The sequence below is a fragment of the Amblyomma maculatum genome, chromosome 10 (assembly GCF_055883805.1).
Source record: "Amblyomma maculatum isolate TAMU_Amacu chromosome 10, ASM5588380v1, whole genome shotgun sequence".
NCBI lineage: Eukaryota > Metazoa > Arthropoda > Arachnida > Ixodida > Ixodidae > Amblyomma > Amblyomma maculatum.
In genome coordinates, this window is record NC_139353.1 from 16,862,193 (window position 1) to 16,874,527 (window position 12,335).

Below are 12,335 nucleotides of genomic sequence, written 5' to 3' on the forward strand. Positions count from 1 at the left end.
GGTATTAAAGCGGAGAGCTTCCGTGTCTAAGGTTGGGACGATCGCTCAGTGGACTCTTGTAGTACTACGGACGGGGAATATAAGGCGGTGTAATGGGCAGGAGCGCTCACGTTGTGCTTGGTGCGGCGGTTCAAGATCAAACACGCAAGTAAATGGCCTGGCTAGTTAAAGTGGGGAGAGTTGAGCTCCGGTGTATAATTGCACAATATGGAGGGTGTAGTATTCAAATCATGCTCTTAATCACGCGCTAGAGTGGTGAATAGAGGCTATGAAGTAATTTTTTCCTTAATGGGAGCCAGAGCCGATGCCTTGCCAACGCCTAGGGCGTAATTGTATGTTACCGTGACCATAGCAACCAGAAAAATAGGTATAAACGTTTCGATAACCATATATTCTGCACGTTTCCAGCTGCGAGGTGAGCCGAAGGGTTGTCGTGGCGCCGACAGCAATTCTTTATTAATATTTGAAGGTTGTCCCCAAATAAAGCATATAGGACACCCTGTAGAACTGAGAGGGATTGAGATAGGATTCTTGAACACACTAGCCGAATAAACAGAGGTATAAGGGAAACTTCGCTTCGCTAGTTAAAATTTTGGCAAGATGACTTCTCTTGTATAGGACTCTAAGCATAACGTCCATCATTCGCCTTCACTTCCAAAAAACAATCGAGATAAGGCGGAGCAGAGGGTGTAAGCTGGCCAGATGATGAACAAGACGGTCGTGGACAAAAGTGGTATACTGCACGCGAACCGCTACGATTGCCTTTCTTCAGTATAAAAAATGCGCCGCAAAAAATTGCTCGGATATGATGGAAAGTATATCATAGAGGGTCGTTATGCATATCTCAAAAATAACAGCTTCTCTGGCAGAAACATCTGGCGGGCAGATTTCTCGGAGCGCATGAAGAATACCACTTTTTTCCACGGGGGTACCTTGAAGGTGCGCTGTCCAGGCAATGCGCAGTAGCAATAAGCGGCATTTAAAGATTATCAAACACGCGAACGAACCATGTAATTTATACGACACGTTCTGTGGATTCTCTAAACATGTATTTTCAGTCAGCGACGTGTCTACATCCAAACGACGTGCTTGAATGCATCCAAAAGCTAACCTTACCAAGCGCGTTTCGTTTAAAGGATTCTGTGCAAACGTCTTGAACTACATAAACAATATTTTGCTGAAATACCACCGCCTTGAAAACGAGCTACCGTCTCAAGAAAATACTTGCCTATGCTATTTACTATCAAGATTACTCAAAACAAAGGTTTTTTTATAGTTACATAACATCATCTATATAAAGTGTGCAATGTGGCCATACTCAGGATTTTGTTACTGTCATAATGCAGGGTATAGAGCATATACAAGCGTTTTTCATATTCTTGATTTTCAGTGCTTGTTATGCTTTCGCATTGTCACATAACACGAGCTGAGCGTCTGCAGAAATCATACTTCAGGCTAGGAGAAGCTCATTTCAAGGTTGGCAGCCGAAGCCACAACTGCGCATGCGCCATTACCATGACAACGGGTTGCGCCTAGCCGCACCTATGCGTGACGTCACGCTCCGCTATGTTCATCACCGTCTTGTAATCTGGTTACACGGCCGGTTTAACTATGGTTACGCTTAACCGAGTTTATCCAACTTAACCACGGTTAAAACCCAATCTCGGTTCACTGTAGCTACACAGCTGGCCGGTGTTCTCGGTTAGGGTGATCATATCCCATTAAGTATACAACAACCGGAGCGACGCGTTGATCGGCGGAACGAAGCTACGCTTACAGATATCCTATTTATAACGCGTCTTCTGGAGTGCTGCCCGACGGTGCTTCAACAACATGGTAAAGCGCCGCATGATGGCTACACTTGCTCGACTGCCCCTAAAACGACGCCTCTGTCGCCCCTCCTCCCGCAAACCGTACGCGAACAAGTCAGCGACACTGCCAACACGGCGGATCGTTAGCGCCAACGCCAGAAATAAAGTGGGCAAAAATATGTTGATGTCTGGAATACTGAGCTGAATATCAAGCATGAATCACCCTTGAGGAACGCTGAGCAGTGGCAAATTTGCTGGTAAGAACGATAACGACGATACAAACAAGTTTCTGCTCAAGCCAGCTGCTGCTGGTGCATGCATGGCGGCTCATCTGCTCTTCGACTAATTCGTCGCCAAAGTTAATCATATCCTTCTTTGACTATGGCTGAATAGGGTCCACAATAAGGCAGTTTCATGAGTAGAGCATTTAAGACAGGGTTGATCAGTTCCAAAAGGCCGACAGCCGCGGTTTCGAAGCGAAACAATTTAGGCCTAACGACGACTAGGGAGCACCGCACGGCGCCGTCGTCCGCCTTTCTCGCGCGCTGCACCGCCGCGGTAAGTGTAATGTATAGTTAAGCCAGATCATGGCATCCGATGATGCAAGCGTTGCAAACTTGTATACTTTCATGATGCAGCTAAGGCCGCGAATTTTTTTGACGTTCGGCTCAACAAAAAGCCGCGCAAAACAATAATGCAGAGATATGAAGGGCTTCAGTACGCAGTAGCTGCGCCGTCTGCAATAATCGAAGACGTCGGGCGGCACAGTAGACACTGTCTACTTTGTGCGTCCATCTTTGAATGTGATAGAATAGGAAAATGAGCACATTGCTGAAGGAGACCCGTTCATACGCTTCGTGGACTCACGCGCCGGCGGGTAGGTTCAGTCATCACACGCCTCCATAACCTCCGTTAACGACGCAAACCGAGGTCGCCAAGCTCGGTTTGCGATAACCACGGTTAGTGGTGTAGCCACGACCTGGTCCGCCACGTAACATGGGCTAACCATGGTTTTGAGTCACGGCGGTTAACCCTGTCATGTAACTTGGTCGTGGTTATCATACAAGATCATCATGATCGTAATGATCATGCGGTTAGCTGAGAAGATAAGTCACGGCGCGTGCGCTCGCTAGATAGACGCGCAATGGATGAAGAGGCAGGGTGAGAGCGCACATACTGTGAAGGACATCAGCAGAGGCTACGTGAAGCGTCGACGGATCCAAAAGAGACCGCATGGCGCGAGTCCTCCCTACAACGTACAAGGAAATGTAATAAAAAAGGCTAAGCGAATGCAGGAGACTCCTGACAGTGGGAAGAACGTATCGCTAAGCGGCGGCGCCAAGTCGCTGATCGTCACCGACGACGAGCGGCTGCCGAACTAGAAGACGAAGACCGTCCAGTGGTCAGCAAGAAAAAAGCCGAGTTCAGCTAGTATATGACAGTGAATGTTGACTTTAATTTGGCACCGAACCCTCCCATTCAGACTACTCAAGGGGGAACCGCCATTTATCTTGAATACTGATAACACCATCACGGCTATAAACGCTGTGTATCTAAAATTGAGATCGTAGCAGACAACTTTGTAGACCACCGATCAAATTTCGTGTTTATAAAGCGAACATCGAATAGACATATAATTTACATACATAAAAAAACGCGACAGTGTCTCAATTGCTTAACCGGTGCAGCCAAACATATCGAATAACCAGGCTCAACTCAGCTAAGCCTTAGCTTTCTTTCACTACGTATATCCTGGCCTATAGCTGGACTAAGTCACTACAAATTTTTGTCTTTCTGCGGTGTCTGGAGTGTACGTGTAGGCGTTACTGTAAACATTTTCCAGTGTTCACAATCTTTTGTGAAGTATTGCGCAGCGGCAATCCTTTATATTTTGCTCTGAACAAGGCAGTTGTCCCAGCTATAGCAAACGTAACTGTTACGAATTCAACTCTGGGCGCTGTAGGCAGTTTTGAAGTTTACTTTGAAGCACATGCTTAGCAATGCATGTACATGCGAATTGAGACACCAACCTGCAAGTGAGTACAGCGTTGGAACCCAGTCAGTTATGTGCATCAGTTGGTTGGACACTGTGCGATTCTGGATCAGGAGAGGACTCCAGACAAAAGTGGCTGCTCTGGTGCCGCCTTCCCAGAGTGTGCTCTTTGCTCCACGAAGAGGCCAATTGATGCTCCGGGAGCCGTACGAACCCCACGGGACGCCACCGTTGTCGCTGGTGAAGAGAATAACTGTGTTGTCCAGCATGTCACTTTCGTGAAGGGCTTGGAATATTTCGCCTACTGACTGGTCCATTGCATCAACCATCCCTGCAGAGAGGAGAAATAATAAAAAATACGAGAACCTTGCTTTTGTGCAAACTTCGTCCTGAATCGCTGCACACTATTTCTTTCTATCTCGCCTTGAAATGTTATCTGATCAAAACTTGCATTGGCAGCCAAACTTTACGGCACAATAATGGGCTTCATGTTTCCACTGACTATAGATTGTGAAGTATGGAGGACCGGTAAAAACCTGCGAGCACACCAAGTAGGCAACGACGCCGCAAGCTAGTCCTTGTAATTGCCAAATCAGGCTGCAGGACTCGAAGTGCTGGAAAACTTGTTGCGTCGTGGCTGCAGAGAAGGAAATCTTTAAGGCCCCCAGCAGACGACGCCTAGATGAAGCACTCTATCAAATCTGCAGCGGCGTCTGCGAGGGTGCTGAGATAGTCACTCGATAACTCTGCATCTTCCCTATGCTCACCCACCCATTGGCAATCACAAAGTTCGCGCTTCCTGACGCCTTTAAAGTTTTCACCACCGCCAGGCCAGCATACCGGCTATCGGAATTACTCTACTTATTCCTTTCTTACCTTCATCACTCCGCCCCGCCCAATTGGTGTTACGCTTCGTCAGAGGCATCCGGACGCCCAGTAAACAGCTCTTGCTGCTGTATGAACCAACTGTGAGCTAGCAATCCACACTGAAAAAATTGCCCTGCTTGCACTGATTTACGAACTTTACTAAGTTACGCCCATTTAATCACCTTTTATGGACATCTTTTCAGTGAGCACTGTTAGGCAATATAATGAACTCGATATTTTAACATGTTTCAGTACACTTTCATAAAGTTTCATCTGTCTTATTTATTTATGCAAGACCATTTATTAGAACCTGGAAATATGAGAAAGATTATGCGTATCAAACTTTCAAAGTACAGTACGTTGCGTTTAGAGACTTGCAGACTAGTGGACAATAGTTCTCGGATTATTAGAGAATAAGCAAAGGACTACAAAGGTACGTCAAATGAAATCATGGCACTCATACAAATGCAAAGTCCATCTAGGCAAATGGATTTCAATCGAATATAAAAAAACTCTCGCAATCTGTCAACATGGACACTTCACCGTACTCTAAAGTTCGCAACATTAATAAACAAGAAGGCAATAAATTAAACATCGCATAACCTAATGAAAAGAAATAGCATAGAACAAGTCTCCCACATTTGATCAGCGGTAAAAAGCCTGGATGATATATTTAGCATTCAGATAGCCCTGAGTAACTATATTTCTGTTTCATCTTCAGTGTTTAAATCCAACGTGCGCTTCAGAAAAAAACAGTAGAGTATTCGGTAATACTCTTCATGCGAAACACAATGAACAAATGTCGCTCATACTTAGTTGTCTGAATCGAATAGAATGCCCAAACGGAGAGCTTTCGCCATGTGAAGCAAAACTTAAATAATCAACTCTCTTGAATCTTTATTCAGAGAATAAAACTAGTACAGTGCCCCATCTTCTTAGCGCTAATAGATGTATTGGGCAGATAAAACGCATTCGAAAAAAGGCAATTGTTTGCCCTGGCGAATGCATTCTTCATCGAACCTCTTTTGCATCCTTCTAAGCACGATATATCTAAGCCAACACGCTCAATAGGTTCTGGTTCCCATGGCCTCCTCATGCCTCCTTACCTGCAAATATTGTTCTGTTCCGCTCTTCAATATGAGGGAATTTCTTGACATTTTCAGCCGGTGCCTGAAGGTCACCTTGAGCATGCGCCCCGTGTACAGCCTGGTAGCTCACCACCAGAAATAGTGGCTGCGAGCAGGCGTGTGACAAAACAAGTGGTTAACCTACATAAAACGAAGGTAATAAGGGTATCGCTCGGATTTACGTTTTTGGGGGGGATGTTTCTGGTTCAGCTCTAAAAACATGCTAAAACTGTAGTTACCTTAACTTTGTCCCTTTCTCGGATCACTTGCTGGGCCCTTTGTGTGAAGAGTGTGGTAGAATAGGATCCATTTGCTGTGCGCAGTGGGTCTCTGTTAAACCAAAAGTCAAGGCATGCTTCTTTTTGCTATTGAGAAAACATAAAAAAAGGAAGACCAAGAGAGAAGTATTAGAACAAACTGATTTGGCATCGGGGATGTACGCCGACATGCTAGAGCACCTCAGATGTCTCATGATGCCTTTCAATACCCCATACAAAACTAAGCAAAGAGCAGGAAACTGTAGACACGATTCTCTAACCTCGCTGTTCTTAATAAAATCCGCCCTGTCCGTCGTCCATGAAGCGTTTTATTACCTCGATACAAAACTAAGCAGGGAGCAGGGAACTGCAGACAGATTTCTAAACCTCATTGTTCATAATAAAATCCGCCCTGTCTGTCGTGCAAGGAAAGACCAGGAATACCACTCCCAATCTTGGTCAGAAAATCGGTGCACATCGTGAAGGAAGGAAAGCTTAGGAAAGGCCTCAGCTATCCGAGCTGCTAACAATAATGTTGCAGAAGTCACGTGCTTTCTCAAGGTCTACTGAATTTCTCTGCATACACGTCATCTCACGCGCCGTCTGCATCACCGTCGTCACCTGCATATGTTGGAAATTTACATTTTGGTCCTATCCTTGCGCTTCATGAATGGTGCAAAACATTCCACGCCTACACAGGGCGTTGGCCTTCACTGTTGTGCGTTTAGTTCAGTCAGCATTCGGTTGCAAGTGGTTGTGAAAGCCTGCGACAACTGGAGGTGGCCCTGCGTATCGCCAGATTACCTGCTGGCCGTGATGCAGTCATGTCTAGTGGTGCATGCTGAGATATCCTGAGATGCCGCAAATGCGTGACCAAAGCGTGAGCCAGAGACCTAACTGCTGCTATCAAAAACTGTGGCTTAACTCCCTCTCCTAAATTATTTCCTTCCCTCATGCTACGCATAGGGAGTGCCACACATTGAGTATGCTACACCTCGCGCTGGAATGTTGCGCTTTAGAGCGACGACCTCGACGGTCAAGTATATTTGGGAGAAAGGTAATGTGCGAAAGTGTCGTAGCGATCGGAGCGTGGTTAACCAGCACGCTGAACGAAAGTTCCAATTTTCATCAAACGCAATATAGTTTTCACTTGCTAAATCACTCATTCACTTACTGGACTCATCCTTTTTTTGCTGCCTTTTGTTACCTCTCTCCCTGAGCAAACACGTTTCGCCAGGCTCCCGAAGTGTAACAGCAGTTATATTTCAACAGAGTGATATAAGGTCAAACTAAAAAAAAGTTCTCTATTGCAGTACCACGCATCCAGAGCCTCGAGGTATTGAGGTATATTTTTCACATAAGGGTAGTATTGATGACGTTTGCTCTATGCTAATTGTTGAGCAATAATAATAGTCACCCAGCTACAGGTGAAATATATTGGCTGAAAATTATGGGTCCTCTCCGGGAGACAACTTAATATGAGTTTTTAATAAATACCATGCTTTAAATACATTTAATGATATACTACTCAAAGGCTGTAGACATGCGTAGAGTCTGTGCTACAACGGGTTAATACTGTTACTCAAAACATGTTAATTATTTGTTAATGGCTGAAGTACATAGCCAATCTTAACAAGTTTGCAATGACTATCTTATAATTCTTAAGAGCATCATGAGAGCATAAAGTTCAGCTACACGCTTTTCTGCCAGCATGACTCTTTTTTTAACTGCAGCGTTTAGTCAGCTATCACAATGGGTAAGGGAGCAAACGTGATTTACTGTTATTCCACTTGAAAACACAAAAGGAAACGGCGATGGGCAGAGCATGTGATGTGAATACAAAATAAACGAAGGTCACTAAAGGTAAGATGCTTGATTCAAGCGAAGACAAGCGTAGCATAGGTCGGCAGAACGTTAGGTCGGTTTGTGACATTACGTGTTGGCGGGGATTCCATGGGCGCAGCAGGCAAAAGATAGGATTGTTAAAGTGAAGCTGAAGCGGTTTTTAAATCGCATGAAATTCAGTGTTTGGAAAGAAGAGGCCGTAATAATCAGATGTGTCAATTTTTTTTTTCTGAAATCTGTCTATAAGAAAAGCCAAAATCGCTCAATAAAAACGTGCCCCCTCTTCACTGCCAGGAGGGGCGGGGCGGTACGCCGAAACTGGAGAACATGAGGATGTGACGTCAATTCCGGTATGCCGAGAATAAGCCGGCTGCGCTTTTTGCACGCTTGCTTCGCTCCATCCCGCGCTTTAGTGATCGACGGATCAGCGCAATAGCTGCTGGTGCAGTTTTTTGTTTCTCCAGTTCAATCGTTCTGTGATGAACGATTCCCTGTGTTCAAAGATTCCACGAAGTCAACAGACAGATACGCAGCCGTTGCTAAGAGGCCCGCCGCGCGCTTCGACGCCCTTCGACTGCTGAGCTTCTTTCGCTCAGTTGTAAAATAAGCGCCACGCGATATTCGAAAAAAATATTTTTCTCATGTCATTCGAGAAGAAACACTGTTGTGAGTGGTAAAGCGACTAGGGGCTATCAGCACGGCTTTCCTTTATGCGAACATTGGTGGTCCAGGTGACGTGGTGCTTTATAGCTTCCCAGATCATGAGAAACTTTCAGCGCGGTGGGTCTCTGTCATGAAAAGGAAAAATTTCGTGCCTTTGGAATCAGCTGTGTTTTGCACTGATGGTTTTCGTGCAGATGACGAACATCGAATGTTGGCAGCGATTGTTACCACTTGGCATAGCAATTAATCAGCGCAACTGAAGTCCAGTCCAGTTCTGTCATTGTGCCAGCACATAATCAGGTTAATATTGTTGTTGCCCGGCTGGCTTCACCATCTTTACGCATAACCGAGGGTACCGAACTTAAAACATGATCCACGGCTCACTGTTGTTACAGCTCGCCGAAGTTCGCGTTTACGTCCACAATTACAAATTAGGTACAGAAAACGAAATGTATACGATCGCTAGAACAAAGCTGCATTTGCAATAGTCATTTATAACGCAGTTTCTGGACTGCTGGGCTGCTAGCGTGGCGACAGCGTGCTCAAGCATCGTCCGAAGACAGCGCTGCCTCCACATCCCACGCCGGCCGCGATTTCGCGAGCTCTCCGTGGATCCCTTGCGCTATTGTCTAGAAAGCGTACTCACTTTTATTGTTATCTTAAATATTAATCTCAGGGATAACGGTATGTAAAAAATTAACCCTTACTCTGGATTGGTGCCCCGTGTTTAGATGATTGTAGGAATGATAACTGTGATACAAGCAAGTTTCTCTTAACAGTTGTGGAGCGGCAGTCGCCGGTGCGTCGCAGCTCATCCGATCTTCTTGTATACTTTAGCCCCTCTGCTAAAGCGGCGCCGTAATTAAGAATATCATCATTTCACTTTGAGACAAAGTGATTTACAATAGGGAGTTCTATGAGTAACCCGCTTACTACAGTGCTGCTAAACCCCCAAGCGTCGTCTGCTGCGGCGCCGATGTGGCGACCAGGGAGTGCGCTCGGCCAGAGCAGCCGCCCGCCGCACTCACTGCCGGTACCGTTTCGGTAAGCTCTCTTCATGTGGCACTGATACGGACAACAGTGTGGTTTGCTTGGAGAGCGGACCCACTGGTGCTCGTTTTCTTTTACAAGCTTCAGTTTTCGTTCATTTCTGCAATTTCAAAGCCTGAGAGTCTTGTTCAGCGGACCAAGAACTATAGAATGACGCACAGAACTAGTTTTCTTGCGAAAAGCGTTTGAGCTTCTCTTTAAGAAAAATGTGATAGAAACATTTGCCCTACAGTAAGGCTGGTGATGATGATTCGAAGCTGCAGATGTAATTACACCGGCGCGCCATTACTCAGCGCTAGCTAGGTTCAGTTCAGGCGTTCAGTCGTGTCCGACTCTTCGTGACCCTATGGGCCATGTCACGCCACGCTTTCCGGTCTCTCACTATCTTCCTAACATCACATAACTTCAGCTGCAGTGCCTCGAGGATGCCATCTAACCATCGCGTTCGCTGCCTACCCCTTCTCCGGCGACCCTCAACCTTTCCCAACATCAAATCTTTCTCCAGCGACTCCTCTCTTCTCATCAGATGACCAAAGTAGCTGAGCTTTAACTTTAGAATTTGACCCTCCAATGAGCAGTCAGGGTTTATGGTCCACAATATCGACTGATTTGATCATCTGGCAGTCCAAGGAACTCTCAAGAGTCTTCGCCAGCACCACAATTCAAACGCGTCAATTCTTCGGCGGTCAGCCTTTTTCACAGTCCAACTCTCGCATCCATACATCACAACTGGAAAGACCATAGCACGAGTTATGCGGATCTTGGTTGGCAGACTAATGTCTCTGCTCTTTACTAGGCGGTCAAGGCTAACCATTGCTCTCTTTCCCAGAAGCAAGCGTCTCCTAATTTCATGGCTGCAGTCTCCTTCCGAGGTAATCTTGGAGCCCAAGAACAGAAAATCTGTCACAGCTTCCACTTCTTGTCCATTGATGCTCCAGGACTTGATAGGGCAAGACGCCATGATAGGGCAAGACGCCAAGACGCCATGACGCCAGCTAGGTTAACTGATCTTTATATTTTAGCTAGCAACACGAACGCTTTACTAAAATAGTGACCGCAGACTTTACTTATCTGTGTAGTAAGTGGTGGAGCTCACAAGACTTGGCAACCCGAAAATTATAGTTCTAGCCGCAAACTATAGAACTCAGAAATCTCTATCACATCTGCTATAACGACACACGAACACAGAAATCGCATTTGATACTGGTACTAAACTCCATGCAACAAAGCAAAATGAGCACACTATCAATGAGCTCAAATCAGCATTTCACCAGAAATGGAGCATGTTTTCCCTAGTTTTTAGGCTATACTGGAAACGTAGAGTACACAACGTCCAGCAGTGCCTTTTAGCAAGCTACGAGAGCATGTCATACATCGTAGTTCGATGGCATGTTAAAGTTGACCGGCGGACACACAATTTAGCTTCAAAAACATTGCTTTTCCGAAAGCAAAGAACACATTTAAAATACACTGAGTGTGACTATTCTGGATGAAATTCAGGTCCTACAAAACCATTCGCTAGAGTAGTCTGAAGAGTATTTAAAACGCACGTATTGGCCGTTGATGTCGTGTGAATAGTAGTCCTCCTCGCCATTGTAGAAGCCATAAAAGCTGTCGAAGCCCCTGAAGGTTGGTGTAAACTTTTCCATGTAATAACCCAGATGCCACTAGAAAAACAAAACCGCAAGCAAGCAAGAAAGGTAGATTGAAAATCGAACACCGTACCTGGTCCGGAAAGAAGTCAATGCATCTTACATTCAGTACATTCCCTAAAACATCGAATATATCTGCAAATCAGTACCTTTCGAAAGTTAAAACATTGTTTTCAGTAAATCGCTTGGAAACACACTTGAAATTGCACAGCCACAAATCTAAGGGCAGCTAAGAAAGTGCAAAGAGATTACTTTTAGTGGAGAAATCTATTTAGCGGTTGCACTTTCAGCTTCCATTTACCGTCATGGTTCTGTCTATCAAGGCAGATCATGCTTGCAATGTCGACCGGATTAGATATCAGAAGATATATTTCGAAACTCTCATGTGTAATTGTAAAATATGTTACTTTAAAATAATGACAAGTGAATAAGTGTCACACTCTGAATAGTGTTTTTAATTTACTACCCCCAATAATGCATTGCATTGGTGAGAGTGTTAGTGTTGAAAAACATGCTAGCTCGGTGCCTTAGTGGCGCCACTTGACGCACTAAACGCGCACCGCAGCTTTGTTTGTAACGCCTTAATACTAGAAGATGGCGCCAACTATCCTGAAGTAGCCGTACACTCGCTTAAGAACGATCATTATGCCTTTTGAGTATTCCACTTGTAACTGCCACCTGTTTTGCTAAGATGTTATGAGCTCACATAATAGCTTCGTCATCGATGAATATTCCACGAGTGCTGCTGCCGATTACCGAGAAAGTCTTCGTCGAGAACGCTACCGCCTTACGAAGCGAGAGGCGAGAACGTTAACCGCGGAAGAAGACCGGACGCTCCCCTCATCATCTGCGGCGATTTTAATGTCGACGCGAAGAAATTGCAGTGGTTGCCAGCCTTCTTGCGCAAACTACTTGGGGTAACAACTGTTAAAACTCCCCTCAAGCCACCAGCAGAAGTGTATCTTGTAATGATTATATAATTGCAAGACACGTCGACGTAATTAGCTTCAACTATGTGTTTTACTTCAGTTATCATATGCTGCTACTCGCCATCCTGCGCGACAACACAG

General features: G+C 45.3%; 1 protein-coding gene across 1 annotated transcript in view; it reads right to left on the reverse strand.

Moving 5' to 3' along the window:
* Positions 1-12,335, reverse strand: part of LOC146175671 (arylsulfatase B-like) — a 28,705-nt gene that overhangs the window by 8,218 nt on the left and 8,152 nt on the right. The window contains exons 4-7 of the mRNA XM_084580869.1: positions 11,164-11,280; positions 6,038-6,163; positions 5,778-5,904; positions 3,842-4,135 (exon numbers count right to left, since the gene is read on the reverse strand). Coding sequence (XP_084436995.1) covers positions 3,842-4,135; positions 5,778-5,904; positions 6,038-6,163; positions 11,164-11,280 — 664 coding nt within the window. The remainder of the gene's footprint in view (positions 1-3,841; positions 4,136-5,777; positions 5,905-6,037; positions 6,164-11,163; positions 11,281-12,335) is intronic.